We start from the raw sequence: 18,418 nt of genomic DNA, 5'->3' as shown, positions 1-18,418 counted from the left end.
GTTTCATATTTCTTGTCATTGATATTAAATGAAGTACATTTCTACCATGTATTTTCCAGCTAAAGGAATTTAATGTCACAAAAGTTAGATATCAGACTTCTGGATTACTTGGTGGGTTGGCTTCCTGTACTAAACAAACTTTCAAACAAAATTTTCCAGTGCATTGGTCACTTTCTATTCAAAGATATCTGATAAAGTTTTAAATCTCACATATGTTTTATACACTCATTATTCATTTCTATTTTCTTGTTTAAATTTTAGGGACAAAATATGAAAGCCAGATAATATAACATTTTTTCCATGTTTATTTAAGGCTTATTACATAAATATAATTTGGTTTACAGATAGACAATAATATGATTAAGAGCATTGAAACAATTAAATAATTGAAACATGAAAATGGATTTCCTTCCTATACCTCATCCTGCTTTTTGTACAACTTTTTGATTGCTGCAACCTTCAATTTGAATAATTTTTTTTCTCTTTTCATTTGAGTGAAATTAAAAGGATGTGGGGTTCTTTTTAATCTCCCACACACTAAACTCACTGATTTCTTTTTCATTAGCAATGTTTTATCTAATGAATGTTTTTGGGGTCTAATTATCTTGTGGTCTATCATCACTTCACTATAGGGGGTAATATCACAGGGTTAAGTCACAAAGTGGGCTAATGATCGATGGCTGTTATGTGACTTTTATAAGAGTTACAGTCAACAGTAAAAAACTTATATCACCCATCTCTGGAGTAGTTTAAATTTCATTGAAGAGTCAATTAAGTTGTAGTAATTCTTTTATTATCATAATTATATCCACTTATACTTGTCCTAAACAGTAATATTTGGTGACCTATATGGAGATTATGTGGCAGGGCTCAGTGGAAAAGAATTTTTAATGAATGAGGTAGTAAAGTGGGGCCATTTTAGTTCGTAATACATAAGAATCCAAAGGAAAGAATTTTCTTTCCTTACTTACATTTCCACCTAACCATACACAGTGAGAAAGTGATACCTTCTTGGCTCCTACCTGTCTGAAAAAAATTTCCATATCCTTGCTGAATTTTATTATTTCCATGGCTTTTAATCCTGGTCACTGAAGCTTTTGGAGTATTGAATGCTTACAGCTGTGTTCCTTCCATATGGTCTTAGCACAAAATTTGAAACTGGTAGCTAAGCTGTTGTTTTTTTAAGATTGAAGTTCAAAATAGGCAGTCAAAATTTCACATTTGTTGTTAAGGACATGTTCAAGTAAAATTTTAAAAAAGCTGGTCCCTTTTTATTAAACAGTTTTTGAAAGGATGAGTGTACTAGTAACTAGAAAGATAAAACTGACAAAAAATAGAACCAGGTATGGTTACACAGAACAGACTGACAGCTGTCTGAGGCAAGGGGTTTGTTGGGAGGCTGGATGAAAGAAGGTGAAAGGATTAAGCATGAAAGCATATATGTATTTGTATATGTATAACACATAGACACAGGCAACAGTGTATAGTGATAGCCGGAAAGAAAGGGGAGGTGGGGATAGGGAGAGGTGGACAAAGCAGGGATAAATGGGGACCAAGCTCTGTCTGGTGTTGCTCTGTGGTTAAAGCATCTGCCCAAGCAATGAAGGGTTGCGGGTTTGATTCTATGTGGAAGGCAACCAATCCATGTGTCTCTCATGTCATGTTTCTCTCTCTCTCTCTCTCTCCCTGCTCCTCCTTTTTCTCCTCTTCCCCCTCCCTCCTTCCCTCCTACTCTCTCTAAAAATCAGTGGGAAAAAATATCCTCAGGTGAGGATTAACAGGAAAAATGGGGAACAAAAGAGACTTTGCTTTGGGTGATGGATATACACTGTAGTGTGCAGATGATATTTTGTTGAGTTGTATACTTGAAATCTATGGGGTTTTGTATGGTTTTGTGAACAAGTGTCATTCCAATAAGTTCAGTTAAGAAAAAGATAATTTTCTTTCATATGTTTTTTCTTCTTTAAAATGAAATATTCCATAATAATCAATGCAGCATTCACAGATGGGGTAACATAAGAGGATATCTAAGATGTTATTATCTGAATCTACACTTTATAGATTGGCATTTTTGTCTCTCTTTAACTGTTGTATCCCTGGTGCCTAGAATAGTGACTGGCACATACTAGAAGTTCATGAAGTGTTTTTAAATAAATGAATCAATAAATTATATTAAATATTTTCAGATAGTTATCTTTTCATTTTAATGAAATTTAGAATACTTTTAACTATGTTTTATCAATGAGAATCTATTTTTATTTTCTTTTGTGTTTTATAAGTTTGTCAATAGCTGCATTAAAGATGGCTTCTACAGATTTTTATTTCTCTGTGAATTAATTGCAACTCTTTAAAATTATCCAATCACAAAATATGAGATTACTAGGAGCCCAGTGCACGAAATTTATGCATGGGAAGGGTCCCTAGGCCTGACCAGCGATCAGGGCCGATCTGTGGGGTGACTGGCAAGGAGATCGGTGAGGGGGGGGCCCTGCTGGCACCTGCCTTGGCTGGCCTGGGACTTGCAGGCTGGGGGCAGATCCTGTGTTGAGCGCCTGCCCCCTGGTGGTCAGTGTGCATCGTAGCGACCCGTCGTTCTACCGGTTGTTCTGCCGTTTGGTCAATTTGCATATTAGACTTTTATTATATGGGATTCCTCAATTAGAAAGCATTTGTCTTCTAATTTGTAGATTGTTTCTGAAGGGCTAATAGGGTATTTAAAAGGTGAATAGATTTGATAGTGATGATCATCTTAAATATGCATCTGCTTCAGAGAGAAAAAATATGTGAAAATATTTTAGAAACTGTAAAAATCACAAAAGAATATATTTTTATTCTTACCTGTCTTCAAAGGCTGCGTTGAGACTCATTTAAATATTAGACTTATTATCAAAAATTGCTCATGAAATATATATGGATCTCTTCCTTATTGCCTGTCACGGGGCTTCCAGATACTTGTTAGCACACAGACGAACATTATGAAAAGCTCTTGTATTTTCAGGGATTCTTTAATCAAGATTTCATTGTTTTCTGTAATACTTAATATTAATGTTTCTCGGTATCATGGCAGAAAAGAGTTTATCCCATATCTCATATCTCTGCCTCACGTCCAAACAGAACAACCAGAGAGACATAAATATGAATCGTAGGTTCACCGCTTACTGACTCCATGACCCTAGACCAGTGGTCGGCAAACTCATTAGTCAACAGAGCCAAATATCAACAGTACAACGATTGAAATTTCTTTTGAGAGCCAAATTTTTTAAACTTAAACTGCTTCTAACTCCACTTCTTCAAAATAGACTCGCCCAGGCCATGGTATTTTGTGGAAGAGCCACACTCAAGGGGCCAAAGAGCTGCATGTGGCTCGCGAGCCGCAGTTTGCCAACCATGGTCCTAGACTATTACTCGATCTCGCTGAGCCTCGATTTTCTCTTTTGTAAAATGAAAATAATGTCTATTTTTCAGTGTTATGAGGAATGGGATAAATAAATGTAACCTTTAAATATAAAAATATAGAACCGATGGTCTTGCATCTTTGTGGTAGCTTACTTAGACACAGAAAACTACCCAATTGCACACTCATTCCAAACAAATGTAGATTAAACCTTGTAATTTGGAAAGCAAACAGATACAAGATACATCACAGCATTTGAATGTAAGAAAGAGAAATCCCCAGGTGCCATGTATGAGGAGACAGCTGAAAACCAGAGTGGTTAATGGCAACTAAAGCTTGACTATATAGGTTCGTTGAATATCTGAACTACATAATATGTCTAGATGTCTGTGATTGTAATATTTGAGTGTGATAAGATGTTAAGACTGCAGGCCTCTTAAGGAATTGGAGCTGAGCTCTTTATATAAAGAAAGGAATCTGGAAATGTTAACATGTTAATGAAATCATCTTGAAAAAACAACAAAAAAACCACTCAAACTACACTCTAGTTGGGGATGCAGCACACAATCAGTCAAGAGATACAAATGAATAACCCAACAAAAATAAGAACCTGAAGCCTGTGTTATGTTTGAGTGGGAGGGTTTAAATTTGAGTTCTTTGTCTCACATGTAGAAACCAAGTTAAGAAATTAATTTTCAAAATTGGTCCAGAACAGTGACATCTATAGGGACTGACTCCAAGGCAGGCAAACCAGCAGTTTTATTTAATACCACTCTGGATGCTCTGGCTATAGGAGAGCCATGCTGAAACATGGCCATGCAGGAAAGTGAAAAAAGCATAATGAGAATATGTAAGCAGATAGAAGAAATGGAATATATACCCAGGAAATATGCATAAGGACTGATCTGAAAGAGATTTTAAGTATTTTTAAAGTCTTCAAATATTTAAAAGGAGGGTGTGACTAAAACCAGATTATGACAAAGAAACAGAGTATCTAAAATTGAAAATTTATTGAACTAAATATCCCTATGGATGAATAAAACCTGAGCTTTAAAAATACCTAGGTGAGAAAACTGGAAGCCAGGTCTATAATATAGTGTCTGCCTTAGAGGAGACACTCTATAATTATTAGTTCCCTTCCCTAATTATAGAGACACTCTATAATTATTAATTCCTTCCTCATCACCTCACCTTTTCTGTTGTTGGCACATCTATAATAATAAAAGTATAATATGCTAATTAGACCAGATGTCCTTCCGGATATCCTTCCATCTGGACAAAGCTGCAGTGGGCAGGGGCCCAGGCAGAGGTGGCAGAGGCCCTGGTCGTGGCAGCGGACGGGGGCCAGGGCCAAGGCCCTTGCACGAATTTTGTGCATCTGGCCTCTAGTACTGAGATAAGAGGAATGAACTCCACTTTTACTTTAATTTGACTCTGCCTATGTGAATGAGAAATAGACTGCTGACTATTTAATCTCTTTAATAATAGAAAGATGTAGTAAAATACTGAGCTTATAAAGATTATAGAAAATGATTTCTCTGGCTATGACCTTGGAGCAGGTACATAAGATAGTAGTTTCTGTGGTATTTTACAAGGCATGCATTTCATCTGAGAAGAGAAAGAAGGCAAGGAATCTAATACTTTCAGATAAGATTTGAAACTAAATGCATTTCTCAAAAATTGTGAGTTTAGTTAAAAGGTATAATTTGACTTAAAAATGTATGGTGTGAGGTTTTGTTTTACTTTTTGTTTAAATTTTTGCTACATAAGTGTTAAATTAGTAGCAACAAGTAAAGAAATATGGTCATATGTTTAGAAATTTATTTCAAAACTTTTTATTAATGTTTCCATAGTTTGTGAATCAGCGATTTCCCAAGAAGCTGATGACATGGCAATGGAAAAAGAGAAATATGTTGATGAACTGAAAAAAGCGTTGGTGTCAGGAGCAGGACCAGCAGATGCATACAAGTTTAATTTTTCTAGAGAGTCTTGTCATTTTTCCTTTGAGAAAAACCTGAAAGACGTTTCTGTAAGTAATACTTTCCAAAATGTGGTAAAATGTCAGAGCACATCTGAGGAATTATTGAAGTAATTAGTGTATTATTTTCAGAATACCTCAGAAATAAAAATTTGAAAAGTATATGTTTTCCAAGTTGGAAGAATGCTTTGAAGTTACAGTCAATGCTTTATCTTAATGAATTATGAAAAATAATTACTAGAAAATGTGTTTAGTTTTTAAAGCTTTAAGTAAATATTTTAGAGATAATTACATGAAGGAGCAGTTCTGAAAAGTGAGGTCAGAAGGTTTAGACAATTGAGACAAGGTCTATTGAAATACATTTGGGGAAATACTGATTTTAAGAAAGAAAATAATGTATTTATCTTTGAATATTTAATAATTATGACTTTTTCTACTATCAGAATGTATTTGGAATTATAAAATGATATAATTAAGTGTAGTAGAATTTATAATTAGGAATTAAGATGTTTTATTTATATTATCAAACTTAGAAATATTAAAATAGAAAGAAATAATTTAACCCCAGCTTTCCAAAGCTTACATGCTTTTCAGACCAGGATATCTACTGCTTGTCCTGCTCAGTTCCTATACCTCAGATCAAGACCAGTGATTTATTGATCAAAAGTATTATGCTTACTGTTTGTATATTTTACCCAAGTTTAAGGGATAATTGGAGATTAAATTGTCTGCATTTGGCCAGTGGTTTATTAATCAGAAATGAGCTCTGTAATAGAAGAAAAGGAGGGCCATCTTTATTACATTAAGTTTAAAGACAGTTATTGACAATTTGTGCTAGAACTAAATTGGTTTAAAATTATTTTAAAAATTCTTTAACTCAGATAGGAATTTCATCAATTAGAGAAACATTTGAAGCAAAAAATTGAATCATTTTTTTTTTCAGAAAATAGTACAGAGAGACTGGCATCAGTAATTGCTTCTATTTAGAAGATATATACTTTTTAAATTAGCTGCCAATGTATGTAAATTCCAATAAATTAAGTACTTAAAAATGGTAATTTAAAATAGGTTAAATAAGAAGGTTTAGATTGCCTATACAGTGTTCTTTCCTGTACAATTCAATGACTGTCTATACCAGGGATCCTTAAACTACGGCCCGCGGGCCACATGCGGCCCGCCGAGGACATTTATCTGGCCCGCCGGGTGCCGCTGCCTGTCCTGCTTAGCAGCCGACTTGTCCCAGGCCCGCAGTGTGCATAGGAATTTGTTCATAGTTTTTTTTTTTAACTATAGTCCGGCCCTCCAACGGTCTGAGGGACAGTGAACTGGCCCCCTGTTTAAAAAGTTTGAGGACCCCTGAATACTGTACAATTATGTGTGTGTGTGTGTGTGTGTGTGTGTGTGTGTGTGTGTGTATGTCCCTCAGCCCAGCCTGCCCCCTCTCCAATCCGGGACCCCTTGGGGGATGTCTGACTGCCGGTTAGGCCCGATCGCTGTGGGATTGGGCCTAAACCAGCAGTCAGACTTCCATCTCACAATCCAGGACTGCTGGCTCCCAACTGCTCGCCTTCCTGCCTGCCTGATCACCCCTAACTGCTTCTGCCTGCCAGCCTGATTACCCCCTAACCACTCCCTTGCCAACCTGATTAACACCTAACTGCTCCCCTGATGGCCCGATTGCCCTCAACTGCCATCTGCCGGCCTGATCTCACCCCCAATTGCCCTCCTCTGCTGGCCTGATGGCCCCCAACTTCCCTCCCTTGCCGGCCTGGTCCCACCCAAATTGCCCTCCCCTGCGGGCCTGGTTGCCCCCAACTGCCCTCCCTTGCCAGCCTGATCTCGCCCCCAATGGCCCTCCCCTGCCGGTCTGATCTCGCCCCCAACTGCCCTCCCCTGCAGGCCTGGTCCCCCCCAACTGCCCTCTCCTCCTGGCCTGATTGCCCCCAACTACCCTCCTCTGCTGGCCTGATCTCGCCCACATCTGCCCTCCCCTGCCGGCTTGATCTTGCCCCCAACTGCCCTCCTCTGCCGGCCAATTTGGTTCTGATTGGTCAGTTTCTATGCCAGTCAGCATCAAAAGCTCCGCCTCCTAGGCAGCCATTGGCTCCTCACAGTTGACCTAGATTTGGTTCTGATTGGTCAGTTTCTATGCCAGTCAGCATCTCTGGGCCTATCAACGGGGCCTGATCAGAAAGGCGGGGCTGATCAGCAGACCCGGTGGAGGCCTGGAGAGAAATGGAGGCACGCCAGGCCCAGAGAGACAGTGAGACGCAAATGCTGATTAACAGCTGCCACAGAGGCTACTGATCAGACCCTGCTTCTCTCTTCAGGCCTCTCTCTGGGACTGATTCGCAGCCCCCTCAACAGTCAGTGCTGAGTCACTGTGCCTGCAGCAATAGCAGTCAGCGCTGGGTTGCCACAGCGCCGACTGCAGGACTGACTTCTGGTTGGTTGAGCCTCCGGTTGTTGTGGATGTGATGGACCCAGAGTTTTTATATATTAGGATTCACACGCACACACACACACACACACACACACACACACACACACACTATAGTACTGTTGATGGTATCTTCTAATATTTTGAAGTAAATCATTGTCAGATTGGGAGTAATGCCATTTCTCATTCAACATTCCCATTCATTTTGTAGGAAGTAAATAACGTTATTTTATGCAGCCCATTTCTAGATTTCATGTGTTTTATGTATACTAAAACAAATTCCATATTTGTGAGGTATCTTTGAAATCTGAAAGGCTATTGGTATCTTAGACATGGTGAAAAGTGGGGTTTGGTACATTGGGCATGGATGGAGAACTTGCCATGCTTGGCTGTACATCTGGTTTTGTTGCTTCTGTGAAGAAAGAACTTCAAGTCCTCATGACTCATGTCTTTTTCAATTGGCTTGCCATGTATCAGCATCAGAAATGGTGAGAGTAATCCAGAAAGATACCACCCTGAAACTAACCAACTCTTTCAGAGCCAACGCCTTTTCAACAGGTTTCTTAAGAAATGGAAACAGAATAAGAGATTCCCAGTAATTGAGAAGTGTATGGTTTCCTAAAGGATATGTCTTAAATCACTACATTGTAGTTTAGATAGCAGCCTCTTTATTTATTCATTTATTAACTTGCTTATGGGAAAGAGAAAAGCTATTCTCAGAGACAAGGAGGAGTTTATTCATGGCTTGGCTTACTTGAGAGATATTTTTGGATATTTGAATGAGGTAAAACTTTCAGTTTACAGTTCTGCAGTCAACCTAATGGATACAGATGAAAATCTCAAGTCCATTTGGACAAACTGCCTTGGGAATCTTCCAGTGCTTCAGGATGTGTTTCTGCAAATTGAATTTCAGAGTTACAGTATCTCATAAATTCATCTGCTGGCAAAAATTTGCAGACAATTGGAAACATAGCAGAATACTTTTTAAGGTTAATTATACTTTGGTGACCTAAAAGTTTAAATGGAGTTTATAATCCTTTCCTTGGTGACACAGACATCTGATTATTGCCAAATATGACCTCCTACACTTAGAAGAAAAGAGAAGAATGAATGTAGATTCCGCTCAAAAGGTTTCAGTGAATTCTGGTGTTTGTTGACATAAATTTACTTTTTCATGGCTAAATATATTCCATGAGTTCTAAGTATATTTGCTACCAGAGTCATAATTCTAGGATTCCAGGTTTTTAAGCATTTGTTGCCATAATTCAAGAAGATTTATGCGTCTAATTCTGTGTTGGTAATCACTACACAATATAAGCATTTTGAATATACAAAGTCATACAAGGCATTTGAAATTTATATTCGTATCAAATTTTATTTTTTTTCAATCTTAAAAAATAAAATAGCTGCTGATTTTTATATTAAAAACTGATTTTTAAAAAATATTATCTGTGTTTTATCAGAGTGAAAGAACTGTCAATTTACAAAGCAGCAAAATATTAATTTTTATTGATGAAAGTGGAAAAGAGAGAGAGAGGACAGAGAAGAGAGTAACACCTATGTGAGAGAGACACCCATTGGTTGCCTCCTCTATGTGTCCTGACTGGGGGCTAAACCTGCAATCCAGGTATGTGCCCTGACTGAGACTCGAATCTGTGACTTTCTGGAGCATGGGAGGATGTTCAACCAACCGAACCGTACCAGCAGGACAGCAATTAAATGTTTTAAATGTATAATGTATATGTCGATGTTTATATACATTTTGGGAAATGGGGAGTAGGTGCATAGTTTTCATGAGATTGCTTTTGAACTCAACACATCCAATATTTCATTTATGCTCTAATTGGCTTTTCTTTATAGATAATATAGATGCTTTTATTTTAGCTTAATTCCCATTTGGATAAATGTTGAATGACCTGCTAGACACTTAACTATTTTTCCCTGTACAGTATAAACCTTTGGGACCATCACCAGTGCTCATCAGTTGGCAGTAGATTGTGCTAGATGAAAGCATACTCTAGTGCCCTCATTGGGAGCTCATTATCTCTTCTGTATAAGTGCTCTCACACATTCTGGAGACTATTCATGGTCTTCGTGTCATTGTTTTCCCTCTGCCTTTCACAATTCATACTGAGTTTACATTAGTATATGCTTTGTCATGCAAATAGTACATCTTAATGTTTTCTTCTTCCTTTTTTTGCTTTCATAGCTTGCTTGTTTCTTCAGAAAAAAAAATTTCATTCATGAGCTACAAAGAAAAAAAGACCTAATTATTTTTTATAATAATAGCCTTGGGCTCATCATTTAGCTTGCTCACATCTCTGTTTTCTCATCTATAAAATTTCAAAGTGATTTCTTAGATTTAGTTTAGGTCATTGAAAATACTGTAGTTTTTATTTCTAAAAATTGTCCTAATGAAGGAAAGCCAGGAGATTTGAAGGAAAATTAAGTATGACAAATAAATCCACACGCGCTCGTGCACACACATATACTGCATAAACACATACATGAGAATTGACTACAGGTCTCTATTAGAATTCTGGTAAAGTCTTTTTGTATCTCCTTTCCTTTCGTCTCCCCTAACCCCACCATCAAATGTTGGCCGTTTAGGCTGAAAATTTTATGATGTGAATTGCATGGAGGTTTGTTGTTCTCTGATGTAAAAGTCCAAATTGGCAGTCCTGGATTAATATGATGGCTTTATGATGTTGGAGGCCTAGGCTTCTTTAATTCTGTTGCTTTGCCATTTTTAGCAGGTAGTTTTTATCTGATGGTCCAGATGGCTGCTCTAGGCTTCACTGTTTGTTCACCTTTCAGGCAACAGGACCAAGTAAAAGAGAAAATAAAGAGCCATGTGCCTTTTCTTTTAGGCTTTCCCCCTAAAATTGCATGCATTACTTTTGCTCACATCATATTGTCCAGAACTAAATCACATGGCTTCACCTAGCTATAGGGAAGTCTGTGAAATGTGATTTCAACTATGTTCTATGCCCAGAAATTTCCATTATTGTATATAGAGTGGAAGGTAGATTTTGAGGGACAACTAGCAGTTTCTGCATGTTAACATTAGGGAAGATTGAAACATCATTCAGAAAGGTTTACTTTAGTTATTACAAGGGTATTTCCCTAGTATTTTTTATTACAAATCTATGTTTCAGTCATATCTTAGTTTTAAAAAATATTCAACATATAGGCTAACTGTAATCACTATATATTTTAACTTATTTTAAAAGTGGAAAATGCATTCTAAGTTCAAACATCCTCCCTACATTTATTTAACTTACATTTCTCATATATATAAATGAGGTAAAATAAATTAGCCAAAAGCAGCTAAAGTTATTTTTAAAAACAGCAGTCCAAAATCCTGTATTACTGCCATGTGTCCTTGTGGTTTAGGGGACTTTAAATTCAAATGGCGATTTCCAGATGAAATATCAGAATTGGAGCATTTATTATGGTTCTCTGCCAAATACTTTGTCAAAAATAATAATGACTTTCAGGTTTGTGGGAGTATGGGTTGCAAATGTGTTGTTTGAATGCCTGAAAAAGAAGTTTTAGTATTCTTTATTTCTATGGTAAAAGTATTTGTATACATCTGCCATGTTTATATTAAACACTTTATAATTTCCTGACCTTTTTTGAATGTGGGAAGTAAATTAGTAGTGTAAGTGATGCAGAAATCCTGCTCAAAGTATGTATTTTCTAGTTAAGCCATAGAAGGACTCAAATTATTGCTTTAAAATTATTTTTTAGTTATACTATTTGGCTTTGAGAACATATCTCAAATATCCTGGATAGTCTTGTACTGAAAAAATAATGCTGTTTTAATCTCTTTGTGATAAAAAATGAATTGGACATTTTGTTCACTTCTGTATGGTCCTTGTAATTCTTTAAGTATATTTTATATTTAAGGCCCAGTGCACGAATTCGTGCATGGGTGGGGTCCTGATGGCCTCCAGATCGGGCTGATCAGGCTGGGCCGGCCAGGGAAGGGGACAAGGGAGGTTGGCCAGCCGGCCCTGCCCCCGATTGGGGTGATGAATTCCTTTAGCTTTTTCTTGTCTGTGAAGCTCTTTGTCTGGCCTTCAATTCTAAATGAGCTTTGCTGGGTAGAGAAGGGTGTGGCAAGAAATATTCAAAGTGACGAAGAGCAAGGACCTGCAGCCAGGGTGACCTTCCTTTTGAAAGGACACAGCTGCTCTGGGGGCCAAGGGTTCGGTCTCTGTGAAACCCGGGTCAGTCTTTGCATTGGGCGAGTGGAATCACTGAGGCCTATTTCAGAGTCGCCAAGGCTGGGAGCGTGATCTCAGAACAGTTAAAAACATGTTCGTCAAAGGATGTTATGGGTTCTTTCTCACCAAAAAGCCCACGCATGTCTGTGCTACACCAACAGGGTTGCTTTAACACTGAAGCCTCCATCTGCAAGCCCAACCGCCTCCAGGAGCTGGCGGGAGGTTGAAAGTGGTTGTGTAGATGAGGCCAGTGCCAGGCGACCTGGCAGGTGTCAGCAGTTCAGCTGACTGAGCCCCGGGCACAGGGAGACGGGCTCTGACATCACCACTGTGCTGAGGATTTGACAGCATCAGCAGCTGGCTTCAGAGCTTGTTGCTATTTTGTTTTATTTTTATCTCCTTTTCCCTTTAAACCTCTCCAGGCTGTTTGTGTTAGAGAGAGGAGCAGCCCTTGCAGCCTCCTTTGCAGAGAGCACGCCTTCGATCTGGGTTCACATGCAGCTGGACAGAGTCCTGTTTAGAAACCGTGTAGGTCTTGCATTATTTGCGCTATTACAGATAAAGAGGGTTTTAGAGTCTGGCACGTAAATATGTTTCCTGCTTATCCACGAGGGCAGGAGGCCGAGTGCAGTCATGGTATTTCACTCACTCACAGGTCTCCGTGCAAGGGCGGTGATGCAGGCGCTTCACACACAGAAGGGGCCGGGGAGCAGGGTCGGGCAGCAAATGCAGAACACGGCCATCGTGGCCCTGCTTTTCCCAGACCTTCTGTCTCAGTCCCGATCTTTCTGCGTCTTCCTCTTGAGGCAGATTCAGGTGTCTGCAAGACATGATGTTTATTACACACTGTTTCTCTGTGTGGGTGGTCAGCATGGGGTTCCTGAATCAGCTTCCTTCGGCATTGTGGTGGTGGTGGGGGGACAGCATGAAGGTGCGAACACAACCCGTGTGGACTCCTCGCTGAGCGCTTTCTGTATACTTTCTGTTACCTGGCGGGCATCTCCTCTCAGAAGGGTGCCGACACCTCAGTTGTGTGCTCCCTGAATCTGCGACCAGCAGGTGTGGGGGCCGATCAGGGGTGGGACTAGCAAGGGGGAGGGTTGCAGGAGGTTGGGGGGACCAAAGGGGCCAGATCAGGCTGGTTGGCTGCCACAGTGTGTGTCAGCCACCGGTCGTTCTGGTTATTCTGATTGTTCTGCCATAATGGTACTGGGCTTTTATTTATATACTAGAGGTCCAGTGCATGAAATTGGTGCACGGGGGGGGGGGGGTCCCCTCTGCCCAGCATGCACACTCCAATCTGGGACCCCTTATCGGGCTGAAACCGGCAGTTAGACATCCCTCTCACAATCTGGGACCGCTGGCTCCTAACTGCTCACCTGCCTGCCTGCCTGATCGCCCCTAACTGCCCCCACTGCCAGCCTGATCACCCCTAACTGCCTCTGCCTGCCAGCCTGATCGCCCCTAACTGCCCCCCCCCACCGGCCTGGTTGCCCCCAACTGCCCCCCTCTGCTGGCCTGGTCGCCTCCAACTGCCCCCCCCTGCTGGCCTGGTTGTCCCTCACTGCACCCCTCTGCCAGCCTGGTTGCCCCTCACTGCCCCCCCTGCTGGCCTGGTCGCCCACGCAGCCTGCTGGTCAGTCGTTTGGTCGTCCCTCGCCAACCCTCCTGCTGGCCTGGTTGCCCCACACAGCCGGCTGGTCAGTTGTTATTGTGAGGGCGCCATGACCAATTTGCATATTACCCTTTTATAAGTATAGACCAGAGGCCCAGTGCATGAATTTGTGCATGGGTGGGGTGGATCAGGGCCAGGCCTGTTGGGAGGAGGAGATGGTGGGAGGTTGGCCAGCTGGCCGGCCCGCCCCAATCGGGGCCCAATCAGGGCCAGGCCAGCTGCAGGGAGGGGCCACAGGCCGATGTGCGTGGTGGGGGCTGATTGGGGGTGGGGCCAGCCATGGGGAGGGGCTGTGGGTAGTGGGCTGGCCAGCCCTGTCCCTGAATGGGGTCCAGGGTGCCAATCGGGGGCCAGCAGCCTGGGGGCAGGGCATGGGTGGTTGGTCAGCTGGCCCTGCCCCTGATTGGAGTGGGGGGGCTGATTGGGGGCGGAGCTGGCTGGGGGAGGGGCTGCGGGCTGATCGGGATGGTGGGGGCCCATCAGGAGTGGGGCCAGCTGGGGAGAGGTGCCGTATGTGGTTGGCCAGCCGGTCCTGCCCCTGATTGGGGTGGGGGCCGATCTGGGGTGGGGCTGGGCAGGGGGAGAGGCTTCAGGAGATTGGCCATCCCCACCCCCTATTTGGGTAGGGGGAGGCAATCACAGGTGGGACCGGCCTGGGGGAGGGGCTACAGGCTAATTGGAGTGGTGGGGGCCCTTCAGGGGTGGGGTCGGCGGGGGGGGGAGGGGCTGCAGGAGGTTGGGCTGCAGGAAGTTGGCCTGCCAGCCCTGCCCCTTATTGGGTTTGGGGGCAATCAGGGGAGGGGCCCGTCCAGGGGGAAGGGCTGCGGGAGGTTGGCTGGCCGGCCAGTTTGCTGACCACAGTGGGCGTCATAGCGACCAGTAATTCTGGTCGTTACAGTGTTCCAGTCACTGGCTTTTTATATATATATAGATAGATATATACTGTTCTATGGAGAGTGCTTATTTTTGTTGATGTGTGAAAATGCCTTATCCTTCAAGAAGTTTTCACTTCTTTTTTTCAAAACTGTTCTTGACTTTCTTGGTATTCCTATAGGTTTTTGATATTTTACAATTCCATTTAAATCTAATACTTGGGACCTTGTCATATTTCATTCTTTTACTGTGCTTAACATTGAAAATGACCACTATGTGCCATACGTTATGCTACATACAACCCTGATGATTTTCTGAACTAGATCCTGTTATCATCTCAGTATTATGGATGAAAATTAGCTATTATAGAGGAAACTAACACTCAGTAGGATATAACATCCAAATCCAAACAGCTAGTGAGTGGCAGGGCTGGGGTTGAACACAGGTGATTTGACTTCAAAGCATATGGGCTAACTGCCGAGTTATATATAATGTCTCTTAATTTTGTATGTAGTTAATGTGCTCAAATTTATATTGAATTGATTTACTAAAGTTCTGTGGCATTACAATATGTCATTTGTAAGGTTGGGAGGGTCTTGGCTAAGGGAGCAGCAGTAAAAGGAAAGAGTCCTAGGAAGACAAATTGTACATCGACATGCAGTCAGGTACACTGAGCTGTATTGGCCAAGTTTGTAAGGCTCTTTGAAGGTTTGTCAGGGTAAGCCTCCTTGTATTTCAAGAAACAATCCTTAATTCTGATTACATTGGCAAAAGGAACCCATTCTCTACATGGCTCCTGGTTAAATGACATCCGAGAGACACCCATTTCCTTTGTACGTTGTTTCACAATTATTATTCAGAGATCCATCTTTGATCTCATTTTATTTCTAGGTGGTAAATAATAGACATTATTAAAATTTCTTTCAGATAAATTACTTGTTTAAATAGTTTTCAGAAATCCTTGAGTAGCATAAATGTTTTTCAATGGGTTTGTCAAATTGGTATTCAATGTTAATGATAGTTTCTATTATATCAGCTCATCTTTTCTACTTGATGGCACTTAAATATAGAGATTTGAATAGTTATCAGTAACAGAATACTTTGTGATGAAAAGTGATAAACTTTTTTTGCATATTACTATATGGGCTCTTTATAACCCTATGGAACAGGTATAATTATTTGTTAGGGTGATTCAAAGATTAAGTGATTTGTTAAAATCCTCTTCAGTGCTGTTTTTATATTAGGAGAATCAGTTTTATTAGTGTTGTTTTTTAAACAATTATTATACTAAAAATACTTAAGAATAGTAAAGTCTGTTGTACTTATAAATGAAATGAAAATAAAGAAATATAATATAAAACCACTAAGTCACTTAATTTTAAAGGTATTCTTTATATCACAAGTTCATCCAACTTGATTAAATTATCCTCTTAGTTAAAATAAAGTCTGCTAACCGTGGATGGTTTGGCTTAGTAGTTAGAGCATCTACCTGCAGACCTAAGGGTTGCTGGTTGGATTCCCTATCAAGGGCAAGTACCTGGGTTGCAGGCTTGGTCCCCACCTCTGTCAGGCATTGGGGTGCATGATGGAGGCAACACATTGATGTGTCTCATCGATGTCCTTCCTTCCCTCCCTCCCTCCTTCACTCCCTCCCTCCTCTTCTCTCTCCTTCCCTCCACTCTCTCTAAAAAAAAAAAAAAAAAAAAAAAAAAAAAAAAAAATTAACGGAGAAAATATCCTGGGTTGAGGATTAACAACAACAAAAAAGTGCTGAAAATAAAACTTTTAATATTATATTGTGGGGTTGATACTTTACTTTTTTCTTTTTTTTTTGCTTCTTATTCCTTCTTTTGATCCATATGTTCTTCTGGTATCATTTCCCTTCAGCCTAAAGAAGCTTCTCTAATGTTCCTTATAGTGTAGGGCTTGTTTTTGCAATGAATTCTCTTAGTTTTATTTTTTCTGAAATTTCCTTTATTTTGCCTTCAATCTTGAAGAATCTATTTGTTTGTTTTCAGGGGGAGGGGGACAAAGGAATCTGGATTGACATTTTTTGTTATTTTAGGAATTTCAATATGTTAAGTTCTTTTTTTAAATCTTTGTTATTTCTGATGAGAAGTTATTGTTCCTTTAGTTTATAATTCTCTTGTATGTAATATTTTCTCTTGTCTGCTTTTAATATTTTGTTTTTATCTTTGTTTTTCAAAAATTTGGCCATGATATGCCTATGAGTTTAATTTAAAAATACCTTTTTTGTACGAGTTCCTGAGTTTCTTGAATTTGTAAATTTATGTCTTTCACTAAAATTGGGAAGTTCTTCATTATTTCTCAAATATAGGAATATATATTCTTATTCTTTTTCTTCCTTCTGAGATTTCACTTAAAGGTTCCTGAGGCTCTCTTCATTTTAAAAATTCCTTTTCTCTGTTGTTCAGATTAGATTATTTATATTGATATTAAAGTTTATTGTCTCTTTTTTCATCTCAATCCAGCGATTTTGAAAAACTTACTAATTTTTAATTTCCAATATTTCCATTTGGTTCTTTATAACTTTTATTTTTCCAATGAGCTGTTCTATCTTTTCATTTATTATGATCATATTTTACTTTAAATCCTTGATTATAATTATATTAGCTGATTTAAAATCTTTGCTCATTTCAACATCTGGATAAAATATGCCCCTCTCCAATGATATATGGGATATAGCTTTGATATGTTTTTGTTTTTTCATTTCTTGAGAAATTTCAGATTTTGTCCTGGACATTGTGAATGATATATTATAGAAAGTGGATTCTCTTAGACACATTTGAAGAATATTGACTTTTTTGATGTGTTTGTTTTTTAAGTCAGTTAACTTGGCTATCCCCCAACTTCAAATTTCAGCTGGTGGGAAATATCAGGTCAGTTCTTTCAACCTGAAGAAGGCTGCTTGGAGTCCAACTCTCACATACTTGGTTTAGGAATTAACAAGAGATTTGAATAGTTTATCCATATTAGAGTTTCCCTTCTCTGGATCTCTCCTTTCCAGGTTAAAAGCCATAAAAATGGAAATCTTATTCAGTGTGATTCTCTTCTTTTCAGATTCATCCTACTTTAACTTTTTTGTGTTTTCAGGTATTTTAAAAAATAATTTGTTTAGAGTTTGTAATTGTCATCTATGTGATCATATCCTAAGAGAGCTTTCTGACCAAGACTAGAAGCAGAGATCTGTACTTAGCTTTTAAGCTCTTCAATCCCTTATGATCTCATGGCTTTTCTTATTTCAACAAAAGTATGTTTATATTTCTGATCTTTTTGTTCGGAAATTGTGTTCTGGCCTAATTCCTTAGAATCAGTCTTTCAGATGTCCTACTCTTTTTGCCTTGTCTAATTAAACTTGTGCCTATATTTGAATAGTAGAAAATTTCCAGGGAAAGTGAATAGCAGTATTGAGGTATTGACACTCAAAAGAGTTTTATGAAATGAAACTAAGAAAAGGGCCAGTTAGGCTGAACCTCAGGAAAAAGTATCTAATGGTGAGATTTCTGAGACTAAACAGTCTGGCAAGGGGACTTTCACTGAGCTATGTCAAACTGAATTGGAAAAGTCAGAGGAAAAACAGGTAATACGTCCAGGTCTTGTGTTGGCAGATGGCAGTTTGCATGATCTCATGGTTATCTTTCTCAGTGTCCTCATTAGCAGGAAAGCCCTTCAGGTTGTACATTATTAACATGAGCTTCTGAATTGGGTTGACAAAATGGACTTCTTTAAAAAGCTTATAATTGATCATGAAAATTCTCCTGGAAAGGAAAAGAAATAGTGTATTTATTTTTATATGGTTCGTCAT

At 39.6% G+C, this 18,418-nt stretch overlaps 1 protein-coding gene across 6 annotated transcripts in view; it reads left to right on the top strand.

Annotated features, from left to right (window-relative positions):
• Window positions 1-18,418, top strand: part of XRCC4 (X-ray repair cross complementing 4) — a 211,978-nt gene that overhangs the window by 25,883 nt on the left and 167,677 nt on the right. For 5 of the 6 annotated variants that reach the window (XM_080680146.1, XM_080680147.1, XM_080680150.1 and 2 more), the window contains exon 3: window positions 5,248-5,423. In XM_080680146.1, the coding sequence (XP_080536272.1) occupies window positions 5,248-5,423 (176 nt within the window). Of the gene's footprint in view, window positions 1-3,623; window positions 3,743-5,247; window positions 5,424-18,418 lie in introns of those variants that run through there. The other variant, XM_080680151.1, reaches the window with a different exon arrangement.

This window comes from Plecotus auritus, assembly GCF_963455305.1.
Source record: "Plecotus auritus genome assembly, chromosome: 7".
Taxonomy (NCBI): Eukaryota; Metazoa; Chordata; class Mammalia; order Chiroptera; family Vespertilionidae; genus Plecotus; species Plecotus auritus.
This window is presented reverse-complemented; position numbering and strand designations above follow the sequence as displayed.